Source organism: Podarcis gaigeae (assembly GCF_964106915.1).
Source record: "Podarcis gaigeae genome assembly, chromosome: 9".
In the NCBI taxonomy this organism is placed as follows: Eukaryota; Metazoa; Chordata; class Lepidosauria; order Squamata; family Lacertidae; genus Podarcis; species Podarcis gaigeae.
The window spans coordinates 73,190,881-73,209,054 of record NC_139685.1 but is presented as its reverse complement, the minus strand read 5'-3'; the positions used below and the strand labels follow the sequence as shown (position 1 = coordinate 73,209,054).

Here is an 18,174-nt window from a genome sequence, read left to right as displayed (position 1 = left end):
GGAGCTCTGTCATACATTCTGCAAGTGTTGCTGGTGTCAGCAGGGAGTTGAATGCTATGACACAGCTTTAGCTAGTAGTCATTGGCATATTGTCTGGCAATCCACTGGCATCGCTCCTTGCCTTTTTCATTGTAGCAAGTGGCTTTTCACAGGGCACACACTTGTATTGTAGTTCACAAGAACCTTGTGCTTTGCAGTGATAACAGGCTCCATGTCCTTTATGCCAGACTCAAACCAGTTGGGGATCTGTTGCTCTCTTTTGCCAAAGGAGGACATGGCTGTGTTGTAGATTGTCTCTTTGATGTGGTTCCACCTTGCTCTGGCGCTATCTCTAGGGCAATCCAGTAGAGCTTGTTCAATGGAATCAGAGAAGCGTTCACAAAGCTCAGATATGACTGATAAAAGTAGTGTGGAAGTTTTCCTCACCTCCTGGCTTCAAATGCTCTGACAACATTGGTTCTCTGTTTGCTCTCAGGAAGAAGGGTAGATGAATAAAGTTGGTGACATCTCTAATCAAATTAGCATGAGTTTTAGACTATCACTCTGTATGTTGAGTGTCATTTTCAATTTTGATTTAAAAATAATAATAATAAATCACTAACTGTGCATGACCATTAGTGTGCATGTCGTCTTGGAATTATATGGACAAAGACTAAGCTGTCTAATATAGATAACAGAGAAAACAGAGAAGAAAAGAAGGAAGAGGTGAGAGTAGAATCCTGTTTTTTTATGTTTCCTGCTGTCCAATGGTATCCTTGAAGGTGGATTGTAGTTAGAGCTGTTTTGGTGTATTTATTAATATTATAATAAATGTGTTTAAGGTGCCACAAGACTTTGCTGCTTTTTTAAAAAAAACATTAGAAAATGTTGAGTCATGTGTCTTATGTCTGCTGAGAACAATTGTAAAACAAATTAAAGTTGTACTCATTAAACTTTTTTTTAAAAAAAACTTCTTTAAAGGTGACAACCCTTGTAAATACAAGTAACAAAGGACCATCTGGTAAAAAGAAAGGTCGATCTAAGAAGGCTCATGTGCTGGCTGCTTCAGTTGAACAAGCTACTCAAAACTTTTTGGAAAAAGGAGAACAGATTGCAAAGGAGAGCCAGGACCTAAAAGATGAACTGGTGGCTGCAGTGGAGGATGTGCGGAAGCAAGGTATGTATCTCTCTCTCTCTCTCTCCATCTCTCTCCCTGTCTCCCACACCTCCCACCTCTTTGTTAACATCAGATTACAGATGCTTCCTTGATCATGACAATTTCATTAAAACTGCTTATATTGAATGCATTGTATTATGTATTGTGGAGGTACCATTTAATTTTCACATATATGTGCAAGTACAATTTGATTCAAAATGGCTTTAAGATGGCACTACCTCTTCATGCAAGGTTGTACATTGAAAAATGAACAATTTGAAATGCTCTTGCTAAGAGTGCCTCTTGAAATCATTATTGCAGAAATTTGTTTCATGTGATTCCTCTTCAAAAATTCAACTTTATCATGGGGAAAACCAAAACACTCATTGTACAAGGTGAATTTTCCCCTTGAGTCCATCCTCACAGTTATTTCATGTGACTAATAAGCGAAACAATGACTGTATGGTGTGATCAGACTTTTTAACTGTTTGGCTTAAATGCAGTTGAAGTACCACATTTAATGGCAAAATTTGATTGCAAACTTTAAAATAATACAACTATTTTGCTGCATTTTTTGGTAGACTCTTTGTAATAAAAACAAATTATTAAAAGTGTCTAACATTGTGTAGGGTACAATGATATCTGTTATATTCTATATGCTGTTGGGTGGGTCCCATGTTGGCTGGTGGGGGTGCTGCTGCCATGGTCGCTCTGTCACTCAGCTCCCAGCTGCTGCCCCTGGAATGGCTCCCAGATGCTGACACTGCCTCTGCACTGCCATGGCCAAGGATGAGAGTGAGAGCCTGGAGTCTCCCAGCAAAGGGTTGGGATGGCTATCCAGTTGGCTGCCTGCTTGGTGTCCTATATCACTGGTATGTCTTAAGGATGCTGAAGAGCAAATACTGAAATGTATCACAAGTACATACAGTAAACAATATGTCTTCCTATCCAATGAAAATAAAATATGGACACTAATGTTCTCTCACAGCCTCTTGCAGAAAACTCCACTTGTTCTTCTCCATGGGTTTGGAGGAGGTGTTGGACTTTGGGTACTGAACTGTGAAGATCATTGCGAAAACAGGACTGTGTATGCATTTGATCTCTTGGGCTTTGGACGCAGTAGTAGGTCACACTTTGACACAGATGCAGAAGTAGCAGAAAATCAATTTGTAGAAGAATGGAGGAGGGAAATGGGATTGGACAGAATGATTTTACTTGGACACAACCTGAGTGGATTCCTGGCAGCTGCTTACTCACAGTATAACATCTTATGTTAGTGGAGCCACGGGGTTTCCCGGGGAGGCCCTCCTGTGCTGAACATGAGAGGCGCATTCCAATATGGATCAAAGCATTTGGAGCAGTTTTGAGTCCATTTAATCCATTGTCTGGTCTCAGAATAGTGGGGCCCTTTGGACTGAGCCTTGTACAGTGCATTAGGCCTGACTTCAAGAGAAAGTACTCGTCCATGTTTGTTGATGACATGGTCACTGAATATATCTACCACTGTAATGAGCAATAATCAAGTTTTGAAATGGCTTTCAAAAACGTGGCAGTTATATATGGATGGGCAAAAAGACCAGTGCTTCAGCAGATTGTCCATATGCACCAATGTATTCCTATCACTGTGATTTACGGAGCATGATCATACATAGATGACAATTCTGGGACCACCGTCCAGCCTCTGTGACCAAATTTGTATGTGAAAACAATAGCTATCCTTGGTGCAGGTTATTATGTGTATGCTAATCAACCTTCAACTAGACTTCAACCAGAAAATAAAAGAGACCTGCAGTTCTGTGGACTGACATGAGTTCTGTTCTTTGGAAAAACCAGTCACAAATGCAATTCAAAGCAAGACTTTGCTGTATATGATAAAAAGCTTAAGGGAAACAGAAGTTTAACAAGCAAACACAAATTTGTTTGCACCACTTATTTCAAAATGTTTGCACACTTTCAACCTTGCAATGTCTTTTTCTGGAATTTTTCAGGGATGGGGAGAGAAAACTTCGTACATTTTAGCTGGATGCTGTTCTTTATATATTTAGATAAGGTGTTTGTCTCTCTCTACACTATATTAAACACAACATTTAAAACTGGATTTTAAAATTTTGCTTTGGAGAATCTAGAGCTTTTAAAATTGTGCTCTACACACAGCAAATTTCAACATTCCTAATAAAATACACTATACAGTATACTATATCTAGCTGTCTGTCTCTGTGTTAGTTGTTAAATATATTACATAGAATAGTCAAAGCAGCACCTTTTAGAGAACTACTTCTCCATTGTCATAAATATATGCAAATTATGCAGACCTGTTCTTCAGGCAGAATATAAAATTATTTTTATCAGACAACTAATTGTGTGGAATTTCAGTCTAAAGTGAGATGCACAAAGGTTTTTCATGAATCTTTTTCAATTTGTCAAAAGCACCTCCAGTGGAGATAGTGAAAGTGTGTGCCCATTAAGTTTGTGTGGGTTGTATAAGGAAATGTTTGTTCTTCTTCATCTATAGCAATTTTGATTAACTTGGTGGAATCGTTAATATTTGGGGGAGTAATTACTTTGTTGTCAGTTTCTGGAGAGAGTTGTGAGAAAAGAGATAAATAATGGCAGCTTGGTACATAAGGTTGCTAGTGACTTTCCATGGGAAACATCTTGCATTCATTGACTTTGATTATGGGTATCTTGTCTGGTGGCAGCATCATAAACCACTTGTCAGTTTCCACTATTGCAAATCCCATTAACTAAAGATACTGTCTCCTAGGCTTGAGTTGGGAGGGGGATATGATGCTCTGGCAGCATGATACTCCTGCTAAAAACAGCACCTCCTTTCTTCCCTAGTATCACGTAATGCCCTTTATGGCGTGGCCATGTTTTCAGTCAACATTATGTAGTCTTTTGGTCACCACAACTTGGGAATGAAAGATGTGTAATAATTAAGAGGTTGGGGGAGCATCTAGCCAACAAGCAAAAGCTAGGAAACATACATAAATTTTGTAAACTTCTCCTTTCTAGTTGTCTTTTTCTATAAACAAAAAGTTTATATGTTTGCAAAATTTATGTATGATGGGAAAAGAGAACTCTCCCCATATTACTAGAACCGAATTTCAGCCAACAGAAAGTATATGCGGTAGCCAGCGAAGTAGTACCATGAGTGCAATGATTCTGTTTGTGCAGTGGAACTTCCTTCTCCTCTCCCCATGCACCTCACATCCTCCTCACATCTGCTCTGGGTGGTTGGGGGGGGGGAACCACAAATTGCAGATCTGGGGCATGGGTGCAATAAGGAGAGAGTGGGGAAGTTGGGTTGCACAGCTTGAAATCATTGTGTTTATGGAACTACTTTGTTGGATTCCAACCTGTGCCTTCATAAAATGCATAATTCAATGAAATTTGCTACCAAAATGTGCTTGCCAGAGTGGCACCCAAATATCTCTTCCTGACTAGCCTGCTTTAAGTTGGTTCATTTGGACCAGTATAAAATCCTAAATAAGACGCCTTATTAAACTTGGCTGCATCATCATTAAGACCAGTGTTGATGTATCCATAACCATTCATCATATTTTATTGTGGGAAATATTCATAACCTGTTCTAAGTATTTGCCATCAGTTCCAATTGTTATTCAGGTTTGCCAGTTCTCATTCTCGTTCTGTGAAATATTGTGCACTAAATGTCACTCTATGCAAATATTCTATTGTTAGTCCTCTCAGACTCTCTCTAAATCCATTAATTATCTTTCAGCTCTCAGAAAGTGGAGATTTTGAAAGGCATTACATTACCTGTTCCAGGATGATACAAAGCACTTGTGATAAATGAATAGACATTGTGTGGGATCTTAGAGGTGAGGGAGATATGTTCAATTTACCTTTCTCAAGAACACAGAACTGTTTTCCATTTGATAAACAGACTTTAAAAGTTTGTTGTCTAATGAGGGGAGAGCAAAAGCCAAAGCTGCCTTTTCTCAATTCATCATCTACTGCTTTAAATTAAAGTAATCAGTCTGTTTGAGTGCAAATTTTTGTGCTAACTAAATTCTGAAACATTTCCACAGTGATTTACTTCCTTGTGTGATTCACTGTAGTTCAAGGTACTTCTTGCCTTTTTGCTGAATTTCTTCATGGGCACATGCCATAAAAGGTAAAGGTAAAGGGACCCCCGACCATTAGGTCCAGTCGTGACCGACTCTGGGGTTGCGGTGCTCATCTCGCTTTATTGGCTGAGGGAGCTTCCGGGTCATGTGGCCAGCATGACTAAGCCACTTCTGGCAAACCAGAGCAGCGCACGGAAACGCCGTTTACCTTCCCGCCGGAGCAGTACCTATTTATCTACTTGCACTTTGACGTGCTTTTGAACTGTTAGGTTGGTAGGAGCAGGGACCAAGCAATGGGACCTCACCCCGTCGTGGGGATTCGAACCGCCGACCTTCTGATCGGCAAGTCCTAGGCTCTGTGGTTTAACCCACGGCGCCACCCAGTAATTTCTAATCTAATGGGTGGAATATCTCCTTCCCAAGAACTGCATTCCTGTGGGGAGCAGGGCTTTTTTCCAGCCAGAGCTCAGCTCCAGCACCTCCCAGGTGGATGCCATTGTCGTTCTAAGAGAACAAGGGAGAAGTTCATGATGAGTTCCAGCACCTCTTTTTCTAGAAAAATAGCACTGATGGGGGCAATGAGTTTTGGGGGCACATCAGTCTGCAACCCCTATGCGTCCTCACCCACATAAGAACATTCTCTAGTCTCATAGCTGTCCATGGAGCTGCAGGTTAATTCTGTGTCCAGGGCATCTGTCTACCAGCTCCATCTGGTATTCAGGCTGAGACCCTACCGGCCCACATACTGTCTGGCCAGAGTGGTGCATGCTCTGGTTATCTCCTGCTTGGACTACTGCAATGTGCTCTACGTAGGGCTACCTTTGAAGGTGACCCGGAAACTACAACTAATCCAGAATACAGCAACAAGACTGGTGACTGGGAGTGGTAAGACCATATAATACCAGTCCTGAAAGACCTACATTGTCTCCCAGGACATTTCCGAGCACAGTTCAAAGTGTTGGTGCTGACCTTTAAAGCCCAAAACGGCCTCGGCCCTGTATACCTGAAGGAGTGTCTCTACCCGCATCGTTCAGCCCGGACACTGAGGTCCAGCACCGAGGGCCTTCTGGCAGTTCCCACCTGAGAGAAGTGAGGTTACAGGCAACCAGGAAAAGGGCCTTCTCGGTAGCGGTGCCAGCCCTGTGGAACGCCCTCCCATCAGATGTCAAGGAAATAAACAACTATCTGACTTTTAGAAGACGTCTGAAGGCAGCCCTGTTAAGGGAAGTTTTAAATGTTTGATTCTATTTTTAATATTTTTGGGGGGAGCTGCCCAGAGTGGCTGGGGAAACCCAGCCAGATAGGCAGGGTATAAATAATAAATTATTATTGTTGTTGTTGTTGTTGTTGCTGTTGTTATTATCTGTCTCCATTCATTTTCTTTCTCACTCACTGTCACTTTCATCCAGCCTAGGGTGGCTCTCACCTTCAGCCCTTCCCTTCCTCTCCAAATTGCAGGTGCAGGTGGCCTGAATTTGATCAGGACCCTGGTGTGGGGGCAGAGAAGCTTTAATTCTTTGCCTTAGTCAGGTGAACCATTTTCTGCCCAGTTCTGCACAAGTTGATTGTTGGGACTTGCAAAGTGCTGTGAAGGAGGCTATGGGGCTTTCAAACACCCTTTTGGCCCATCAACATCTTTACCTGCTTCATACCTGATGTCAGTTATAGGGCAGTTGACTGTGGCTTGACCAAAATGACCTCATGGGCCAATGGGGAGGTCTGGTGGATCTAATTAGGCACACAGGCTGGTGATTCTAAACCTTGACCCACATAATTTACATGCTTAAATGCTAGAAATGAGATGTATTCCAAACATTGTCAAGTTTGTTAAGCTATTAAGTATTTATGATATACATTAGCACTTGATTATGTCTGAGTGCCTAAGTGTTAATGCTTATATAATTAACATTGGCTGGGTCTGTATCAGGCAGTGCTGAGGAGCTCGTACTAATGACTCACTGATTATGGGATGGTATTTATATTGAAATGTACTATGTCAAGAATTCCTGGCCTTTAGAGAGGGGATGGTAAGATGTATGGACAACTTTGCCTCTAGTGCACTGGCGTTTTATATTTGTTCATATGAATTGTTTAAATCAGGGGTGGGAAAATGTTGATATACTCCAATTTCCATCTGTCCCAGCCAGTATAGGATGATGGGACTTGTAGTCCAACAACATTTGAAGGACACCAGCTGACCTACCCCTGGTTTAAGCCTTATCCATTCATTGAATATCTCATTTATTTCACTAGCACTACTTTGGAGTTTTCTCTCTTTCTCATAAAAAATTTTTTGGCACGTGGGAAGAAAATATTGAATAACAGGAAATTTGTTGTTTAATTATAATTGGAATTCTAATTAGACAGTACAGAGTGGAATAAGGATTGGGGCGGGCAATGTAGGATTTGTATGCCCAAATCATGTGTTTTCCATATCATTTTCCTACTGGTATTAGTGGGATTTGCAGTGTACAATCCTAAACTAAGCATATTAATTGAAAAAGAAAATCATTCAGATTTAAATGGATTTTGTTCCGTATTAATTATGTATTTGATTGCTGCCTTAAACACAACTGTGCATTTGTCCTTTGGATTAAAATAGGGCTGGTAGATTTGTTTTTCTCTTTCTCTTTATACTGCCTTTTTCCCCTTCATCTAAAAACCCCCACATTTCTCTCCTCACAATGTTAACTTTACTTTGAGGAAGCAGAAGGGACATAACTCTATTAGTTTACACAGTATTATTCCCTTTATGCCTCTGGACCATCTTAGATTGCGTTATAAGTGACATTGATTTATTGATTGTGGACTACATGTCCTGGATTTTCCCTCCAGAATAACTGACCTATGTGCTCTATCCAACCTAGCTCTCTAGGGACACTTTGCTTTCATTCATATTCTGCAAGGAAATACCATGGGTTGTTTCCGTCTCTTTCAAGTGAGAACATGTCGAACATTATCGCTTTATGATCCCATAAGTTCTTCCTCATTTTCAGATGTGCTTTCTTTCTAAAGCTTTCAAACATAGCACAAATAGAACAGACAGGACCCCCTGCCTGCCTTTAGGAGGTGATAACATTTTTATAGCTATTGCGCTAGGAAGCTATCAAATCTCCACACTATTAAAAAAAATGTTTTGTCATTGAGAGCAAATAATGAGCTTGGGCTGGAAAGTTTGTTTTTTAGTTTAATATAACATCTATGGATTTTCTTCTTGTCTAGTAGGGGTATTATCCTTTATCTTAGTTTTTCCACTGTGCTACAGAATTAGGTAGACAGTTTAAGGTATCTTCCCTGCCAACCTTTGTTTGGAAGCCACATTCTTCCTCCCAGTTTCTTCAAGGAGTAATGGCATATGTAAAAATAATAATGAGTATAAAGTGTTCCGTTATCACTATTTTGGTAGCGTTCTATTCTTCAAGCATTTATGCATTATGCATCTCTTGATAAGAGAAGGTTATCCATTTTGCATTAACATAAACTGCCACAGAATTCTGATTTTTATCAGTAGCAAAATGTCAAATATTAAATTTTTACCAGAAATCAAGACTAGGTCAGTGCTTGTTACAGCTCATTGTGTTTTCTTTTAATCTAACACCCCCTGTTTTTTGCCTTGATAAACAAGAAAATGGATGTACCTTTCTTACAAGCTGACAGGTTTGCTTGCTTATTTTTTAAATAAATGATTATTTCTTTGTAGCGAGACTCCAAAACGTGGACCTTGGCTTTCTTGAAGTTTCCATCTCCTTTTGTCTCAACAACCCCATTTGTTTCTTTTCCTTTGAAAATTTTATTTCTTGAAGTACGCCATGCTTGCTGCTGCCACACTAATTATGCCATCTTCTGATTTATTTAGAAGTAGGCTCTACCTAGGGACGCGGGTGGCGCTGTGGTCTAAACCACAGAGCCTAGGGCTTGCCGATCAGAAGGTCAGCGGTTTGAATCCCCGCGACGGGGTGAGCGCCCGTTGTTTGTTCCCAGCTCCTGCCCACCTAGCAGTTTGAAAGCACATCAAGTGCAAGTAGATAAATAGGTACCACTCTGGCAGGAAGGTAAATGGCATTTCTGTGCACTGCTCTGGTTTGCCAGAGGCAGCTTAGTCATGCTGGCCACATGACCCGAAAGCTGTCTGTAGACAAACGCCGGCTCCCTTAGCCTATAGAGCAAGATGAGCGTGCAACCCTAGAGTTGTCTGCGACTGGACCTAACGGTCAGGGGTACCTTTACCTTTACCTTTAGGCTCTACCTACACATGCTACCTCCCAAACTGCAGGTGCATGAAACTTTCAACCCGCCCCCCCCACGAGGGTATCTGCACCTCACTGAACACTTGCTCCACACTGGGGACAATTTTGAAGTCTATCCAACTTTTGGCATTATTGTTCTCCTTTCAGAGCATGGGTTGGATATGATGCACAGTGAACCCGCCACTTATGCAACAATTCGGTTCTAGGGATCCATGCACAAGGGCAAACTTGCTTAAGGCCAGGAACTCTGAAACTGCCCCCATCCCATGACTTGCCCCACCTGTCTGTAGCAGACTTTGCCCTCTGCTTCACTTACTGGACTCTGGGAAAGTCATGTGAGGGCCTTGGAGTACATCGTTTCAAAGGCTGGTAAGCAAGGCGGCAGGCTCAAAAAGCTATTTCCATGGTGGGCAACCTGGTGGGGAGCTAGAAAGGGTAAATAGGACCTTAGAAAAAAGCTTTATTCAAAAGTAAAGGCAATGCCTTCCTTACCAGCCTCTGGGAAGGAGGTGTGAAAGCTTTGTGAGCTTCCCAGAGCTGGGTAAGTCAGGCAGAGGCCTTAAATAGCTCTTTCTGTGGCTCTTTCCTTTGACCCACCAGGCCATATTGGGTGAATCTTAATTTGCAGTCACAGCTTAAAGTTTCAATCACCTGATGCCATATGACATCATGTCACATGACATCAGGTGATTGACAGGTAGACAACCCCACCAGCCTAACCAAGCGGCCTTCAGAGAGTTGGCCACTTCGGGTCTAGGTAGTTGTGCATTATGGGGTAGCGGCGGCTGCTGGCCGTGTGAAAAGTATGTAATTGAGATTTTGGCACATGACTACTGTTGCCCAATAGCCAAAGAAGTGCTGCACCGAGACAGGAACACAATCTGTGGTTCTGACCTAGGAAGTGATTACTGCTCCTCTGTAGAGGTTGCCAACAGGTGTTCTGGCAAATCTAGATAGCGAAACTGCATATTGAACTGCAGCCAGGATGAAAGAGCGATTGCTATTGTGCCTAGGATACAGGTGTGGCATATTAGATTCCTCTACAAAATGGGATCTATAATCTGCCTTAAGTAGAAGTGTAAAAGCAATACTCTAAGCAGTATAATAAGAATCTGCCTTGTACAGGATGTTCAAGTATGTGTACTTCTTTTTGCTATTGTGAAAAAGCTCCCATTATATTCATGTCACATTTAAGGTTAGCACATTTATGTATCCATTTCAATCTTAGAACATGAAGTCAATACACTTGATTCAACTTCATTACGCTGCAGTTCGTCTCTCTCTCTCTCTCTCTCTCTCTTCTCTCCCCCCCCCCCCCCCAATTTTGCTGACACCCTTACAGGATTGCATGCCATTAGTGCCTCAAGCTATTTTATTATAAGATTTGCCAATAAACAACCTATTTTTTAAATTGAATTTCCTTTCCAGACATTGGATTCTGGTGTGAGATTTGTTCTAATGCTGCTTCTTTATTTAGTAAGAAAAAAATACAGTTTGTGGAAGGACTGGTAAAGATTGTATTGGAAGTGCATGCCTGACTAATGAAAGATAATAAAATGCCACACCTCAAGCCTATATTCTTCTTAATAAAATAAAATAAATTAAAATAAACCAGATAAGTTTGTCTCAGGCCAAGCTTCCAACATTTTTTTTTATACTGTTACTGTTGACAATCTATGGAATATTGTACCGCACCAGGGGTTTTATCATCCACAGCTCTGCAGTACTAAGATTCCTTTGAAGGGCATGTGGGGGAGGATGAGAACATCTGTTCAGATAACGGTTTTGTCCCTCTTTTACCCTTTTGATTCAATAGGGTCAAAAGGTCTTCCTCTGCCAGTCTGTTCCTGAGAGGGCAGGGCTCCTCCTTCTCATGGAGAAGCACACAAGTTTGGCCCTGTCTGCAGACGCCAGGAGATAGATGGCAAAAGGCCTGCAGGAGACTTGGAGAACAGAAATTCATGCTAAATAATTCCATTTTGTCATACTTGGGAGATGGGAAGTCTTTACTTGAGTGGTTCCTCCTATTGTTCCCAGAGTGGCTGGGAAAACCCAGCCAGATGTGTGGAGTATAAATAATAAATTAAAAAATCATCTTCTTCTTCTTCTGGCTGGCCCTTGTCAGGTGACGATCTTCTTCTGTGCTGATGTGTTTATATTTCAGACACGGCCATGCACCGTGTCCATGATAAGGCGTGTCTTCTTGTACAATAACTTGTATGTAGCGATTTCAAATAACTTACATGTAGCAATGAATTATCTAATAGTGAACCACTTGCCTGAAGTTGCCTGTTTTTTTTTTTTAAATGATCCTTCAAGGCTCACACTGTCAGAGATTATGCAGCTGTCCAGAGTAAGGACTTTTTCTATATGGTGCCAATTCCCCAGAGAGCCATCAAATAATACAGGGGGTGACCATTTCGTGCAGAGGTTCCATTCCTGGCCCCTCTCACACATCAGCAGAGCGCACATACGCCCGTCCCACCCTGCCCCTCGTTCTATCCTCTTCCGGGTCCAAAAGGACCCACACAATGGTGGTCACACATCAGTTGGACATGTACAAAATGCCTGTACCCTAGTCTAGCGTTTCAGACAGCAGGGTCAATATGGTTCAATTTTTAGCCCGGGTTTTTAATAAGCAATAATTTGGATGGTTTTAACTGCTTTGAATGTTTTATTGTATTCATTCATTCATTCATTCATTCATTCGTATTTTTAATGTTTTAATGTTATTTTACCTGGCTCTTATTTATTCTTGGAAACAGTAATTTTGGCTTCAAAAGTTGGATACAGATCTCAATAATAATTGAAGATCCATTGCTAATGCTTTGTGATTTTCCTCCCAGTTATTGAAATGCTACTTCTAGGTAGTGCTTTTCCCTCCCAGAAAGTACTTAAGGGTGCACAGTTCCAGCACCTCTTTTGTTGTTAAAAAGTGTGGGACTTACTTTAACAACTTCATGGTGAGTAACAGCACATCTTTTTTGTTGTAAGCATCACACTTTTTAACTGTAACAACTTCATGGTGAGTACCGGCACCTATTTTTCTAGAGAAAAAAGCACTGCTTCTTAGAATAGTAGGAGTTATGAAATGCAGAAAATGATTATACTTATTGCCTTGCCTCTTGTTGCTTAAAGTTTGCAAGTTTTCAGTCACAAAGGACCATTCATATGAAGAGGATCAAAGGTCATTGAAATGAAATTCTGGTTTACATAAACTTATTTACAGCTCGGAGGGACGTGGGTGGCGCTGTGGTCTAAACCACTGAGCCTAGGGCTTGCCGATCAGAAGGTCAGCGGTTCGAATCCCCATGATGGGGTGAGCTCCCGTTGCTCGGTCCCAGCTCCTGCCAACCTAGCAGTTCGAAAGTACCCCCCAAAGTACAAGTAGATAAATAGGTACCGCTCCGGCGGGAAGGTAAACAGCGTTTCCGTGAGCTGCTCTGGTTTCTCCAGAAGCGGCTTAGTCATGCTGGCCACATGACCCAGAAAAACTGTTTGTGGACAAACGTCGGTTCCCTTGGCCAGTAAAGCGAGATGAGCTCCGCAACCCCAGATTCGTTTGTGACTGGACTTAACTGTCAGGGGTCCTTTACCTTTTTTTGTTCACAGCTCATTCTGATGTGCTGAAGTTTAGAGCTATGTTCTGCTGGTATATGTATTTTAGAATTTATACTTTGTGTGAGCTGGAGAGGTGTGCCGACAGCTAGAATGTTTTAACTTGGAACTGGGACAGGATGGCTTTGAGTACTGACCCTCAGTTCTCATATAAACAGAATCTAAGTGAAATAATGTGTTTGTCCTAGGATGCAGTCTTTGACTAAATGTTGGTGTTTGTACATTTATTAAGTTTAAAACTCTTCCTGTCATCTGGACACTGTCTTCTAGCAATTGGTTGTGATCAGATGATAAACTGATTTATTATGATTTATTATGAGGAGGAGGAAGTGAGAAAACAAACAAAGCAGAAGATGGGATGATAAAGGAGACAGACCAAAAATATATATATGGTCATGATTTTTTTCTTGTAACTATGTCTGCTGTTTCAGGCTGAGGCTAATCCTGTTTATTTTGTTCAATATATGGTTTTTAAAATAAAGGGAGCAGTACATACCAGTATCATGTAAATTGTTACATGGCTAAATATAGGCATGGTACATAGGCATAATGAAGAATGGGATTAATGTAATGGCTAAGGCTTAACCGAACAAAATTGTGCTGTTAACGGCAAGGTGACATTTGTGAGGTGCTGTACATCAGGTTGATAGTTTTGTGGCCTGAAAGATCGTCAAGTTCTGCATTCTCCTCCAGCTTCCCCTGGGAAAGACTGTAGTTACGATAATTAAAATCTATACATTTAATGGCCTGTGCATTATGTGAAGCTGTGGGTGATTGGATCTAAAAATGTTTCACAGCCTTAGGAAAATCCAATATGCTATATAATCTTTAACTGACATTGATGTTGATTTTGTGATCCTGACGCAACTCAGTCATTACTAGCTTTTTAATACATAACGGTACATCAGCCATTGTGAAAAGGAAAAGGAAAAAAATTGATATGGCTCTAAAGAGTTGCCTGGGACAAATAGATGGAAGCTATTTAAAGTAAGTTAATGATGCAGCTTAGCATTTAGAAAGTTAGAGTGGGAGTGTGAATCATTGTCAGAAGAATTGCTAATCACTGTTATTTAAAGTAGTGGTGCACCTTGAGCTTCATTAAATATAAAGTGTTGGTAACGTTTGGAGCTATTATACCTGACAATCGTGGGTGGATGTCTTTTCTCTCTCCCCTGTCCCCAATCCTGCAGTCTTTTTTTGTTGTAAGGCAGGAATACTGTCAGCATATGAGCATCCCTCAGTCTAGGAAACAAATTATTGTGCTCCCTAAGGCTACCAGCATGAGTTTGACCAAACTGCGGGAGGCAGTGGAAGACAGGAGTGCCTGGCGTGCTCTGATCCATGGGATCACGAAGAGTCGGATACGACTAAACAACTAAACAACAAAAAAGGCATCCTGGCAGCAAATATTTATGTCCTTAACAGAAAGGCATGGGGTTGGGGGGGGAGGGTGTGAACAAGTAAAGAGAACAGAAAAATACCACATTCGAACCCAGCTTGCATTGGGCTCCATGGGAAAGCAAAGTGATGTAGAGAATAGAGAAGACTGTCCCTTTCCTGTTCAAACTGAGTGACTAACTTGGAGTACCTAGGATCCAGTTTGTGTTGCTTAAGACATGGTGAGAGGTAATTGTTTCTTGTCCGGTCAGCCTGCACAGCTGGGAAGACATATGGTAAAATTGCCCTGCCTTTAGAATAGAGAATAAGGAGGCTCACGTCACTGTTGGAGATGCGGGAAGAGAGAGAAAAAAATAAGGATGACTAAACTTGTCCAGTAGCTACTGCATACGGCTCATAATTAATCAAGCTCTCCTGTGTCCTTTAGGGGTTTTCTTGCATATCCCTGCAGATTTTTCATTGATTGGTTCTATAGCAGAAAATATAGGATGCTCAGTGGTCTAAAGTTGCAGACTCAAGCCTAAGCCAACCCTTATGCCACCATGTGTTCCCCTTAAAATGCAAATGAGGTAGTGGGTTTTGCTCCCCGTCAGTCACTTAGAGTTCTGCTACTCAGACTAGAAACATAGTTTTGTAGGAATCTCAGCTAAAGCATTCATGACAGATGGCCATCCAATCTCTACTTAAAAACCTTCAAGGAAGTAGAATCTACAACCTCCTAAGGAAGACCTTTCCACTCCCAAAGTTTCTCAGCAGAAGCTTTGCTGTTGCCAGTGATAAACCCCACCCTGAGAAAGTGTTGAAAATATTTTCCTTTTCCTGGATAAATCAAGTGAAATGGCCCTCTAGTTTTCCCCTACAAACAGGGTGGAGAATTTAAAGAGGCTATATACAGTATATCTAGCTCTAGAAAACACAGTTTTCATAGCAGCTCACAGAATACTCATTAGTTTAGATTAATTTTTAAATCACTGTATACATGTAGACTCTTGCGTGCTGTGGATTTTCCAGTAAAAAAATAGTTTTTGTTGTTCTAACCAGACCCTTCAACCTCTTCTGCAACATTAGATATTTTCTAATGTCTCATACTACCAATGTGCCAAGAGATAATGTGGAAAGATGGCTGAGAACTGCAGATTTCTTTTTCAAAAATATATATATCCTCCACCTGTGCTAAGCTTTGCCCTATTTTTTCTTAAGTAGGTTTATTTCTGTTTATTTCCAAAGGCAGAATTGCTGAGGTGTGGAGCTTGTACCATTTTATTAATGTTTTTCCCCTCTCTCACTAGATTTTCAAAATGCTCTAGGACTACTTGATATGCATCCTGCCTCTATAATAAAGCCACATCACCTAGTTTATTTTAAAATCTACAAGAAAATCAGTTGACTCATTTCTCCGCTACTTGAATGTCATTCATTTTTTAATTTACATATGTGTTAAATTAAATTTTCTGTTGAGCTTGGCTGAGTGCTATGCTTAAAACGAAGTGTTTGGCATGTGTCACAAATTACTTTTATTATGCACATACACCTCTGTGTTACAGGTTTAGTCTTCAAAATAAAAGTAGAAAGAATGCAATTTATTGATTGATTGCATTTATAGCGCATTCATCATGGTTCACACAATCCCAGAGTGTAGAACACTTAAGTCCATACATACATACATTCATACATAATTTGTACGCTGGCTTTACACAGTTAAAACCATGCTGAAGGCAGCTTTCAACATGAAAAAATACATTTAATTACAAACATAAAAAAGTTATAAACAATAAAAACATCAAAAAGTACACAACCAAATTGAAACAATTTTCACATAAACCATGATATCTAAAATAAAGCTACAAAAATATTAATATCAATAACAGCAACAACTCCCATCTAACAAAACCCCCTTAAAAATACCCCCGTTTCTGCATCTGGAGTCAATGAGGGCCTGCCCTCTGAGGCAGGTGGAAAAGGCCTGCAAGGCAGGGAGCAGTTCTTTCAGGAGTCACAGCCAATATGGTCCCTGGCCTCTTCAGCATAACAACATTTCATTTAAATGCAACAAATATACTAATAGCTGAACAAGTGCCAGTTTTACTTATAAGCTAAACAAGCTATGGCTTAGGGTCCCACTCTTTTGGAAGCTCCCCCAAAAATTAAAGGGGAAGAAAACCTGGATGTACATTTCCAAAACATAAGATAAAAAACAAATAAAATAAAACCTACATACAGCAACAGTGTTTTGTGTTGTGTAGGTTCCTATGGTGTAAGTAATGGGCCCCACCTGCTATATAAAAGGCTCCATCAAACCTAAATCCGGCCCTGAGCTGAACCACACCAGGCACTTTAGTAAGATGCTTGGCTAAATCGCCACATTTTTACCTGGCATTGAAACTTTAATTTCAAGTCGCAGCTGAGAAAGGAGGGCATTCCAGAGTTGTGGGGCCACATACTGTATCTGAGAGACCTGTGGCATCATGAGAAACACACCTCACTACGACCTCAAAGTCCAGGCAGCTGTAAAAGGGAGCAAGTGATCTTTCAGATACCTGAGTCCCGAGCCATCAAGGGCTCTAGTCAAAACAAGCACTTTAAATCCAGCTTGGCAGCCTGGCAGCAATCAATGCTGAGCTTTCTGTACCAGTGTTATATGTTAGTGGTAAGCTGCCCCTGCAATCAGTCTTGCTGCAGCATTCTGCTCTAACTGCAGGCAAGATAATTTTGCAGGCCTGCTTAGATCTAGTTGAGGTCAAGACAGAAGCACTATCATTGGATCAAAGCAAAGCCAATCCAGGGCAGAGACTCTGGCCTCTTGCTTCTATTATTTTGACTTAGCTTCACATTTGTTTCTCAGCCTTCCTCTAATGAGCTTGGGCTGGCAATTACTGGCCCAAGGTCACCACCTGTTCTTCATGGCTGCATTTCGATTCCAGTATGCATCATACAATTTCTTGTTAATATTATTAATGGAGTGGGTGGTCCTAATTTGCCTCATCCTTAAAATGACAGTAGCTTTCCTCTACTGCTGGCATTCACTATGCCAAAACTCCTGATTAAGTTATCAGACAATTCTGTGTAGAGCAAGTTAGTATCATGTTTATTTTCATTTTCTGTACAGCTATATTGAAACTATATTAAATCTCCCCAGGATTTTGACAAGAGAGCTTATATAATTTCTAATATATACTTTTGTTAGGGTAGAAGGGGGTAAAGGTGAAGCATATCCAAGCAATATGTTTCTTGGAATAGGCTTGAGAGAGTGTAGCCCAACCTTTGCCATCCAGATGCCGTCTAGAGGTTTTGAGCTACAACCCCCAATAGCCCTAGCCAGCATGGGTGCTGGTGTAGTCTCACAAATGTACCATGCAATCCCACCCAGTACAGCCCTGGTTCCAAGAATGTAGAAGATCTTGATTGTGTTTGATAAAGTATTCTCAGCAACTCCTGGTTGTATAATTCAATTTTGGTGCTCATTATTTCACGTAAATTTAAGTTGTTTCACTCTGTAGAGATCTGCACCAATTTGACAGCTTCCAAAAGTATAAAATCAATTGTACATATTTAAATTATGATGTCAGCTCTTCAACACGAATAAACTCTTGCAGTTCATAATTTGCTTTCAATCTTTACAGCTTCAAAGAATGTATTAGCGAGTGCAATTCAGGAACTGGAGGCCCTGCCCTTTAGCCTTTTTCTA

General features: G+C 40.9%; 1 protein-coding gene, 1 long non-coding RNA gene and 1 pseudogene across 6 annotated transcripts in view; 2 read left to right on the top strand and 1 right to left on the bottom strand.

The window, feature by feature from the left end:
- The window catches only part of CTNNA2 (catenin alpha 2), a 542,805-nt gene that overhangs the window by 103,968 nt on the left and 420,663 nt on the right, over positions 1–18,174 (top strand). For all 4 annotated transcript variants that reach the window (XM_083756416.1, XM_083756414.1, XM_083756415.1 and 1 more), the window contains exon 3: positions 961–1,156. In XM_083756416.1, coding sequence (XP_083612542.1) covers positions 961–1,156 — 196 coding nt within the window. The remainder of the gene's footprint in view (positions 1–960; positions 1,157–18,174) is intronic.
- The window catches only part of LOC310852919, a 47,253-nt gene that overhangs the window by 21,794 nt on the left and 7,285 nt on the right, over positions 1–18,174 (bottom strand). The window lies entirely within an intron of this gene.
- LOC310852784 (1-acylglycerol-3-phosphate O-acyltransferase ABHD5 pseudogene) lies at positions 1,898–3,132 on the top strand (annotated as a pseudogene). Its single transcript has one exon. The product of its transcript is annotated as a 1-acylglycerol-3-phosphate O-acyltransferase ABHD5 pseudogene (transcript).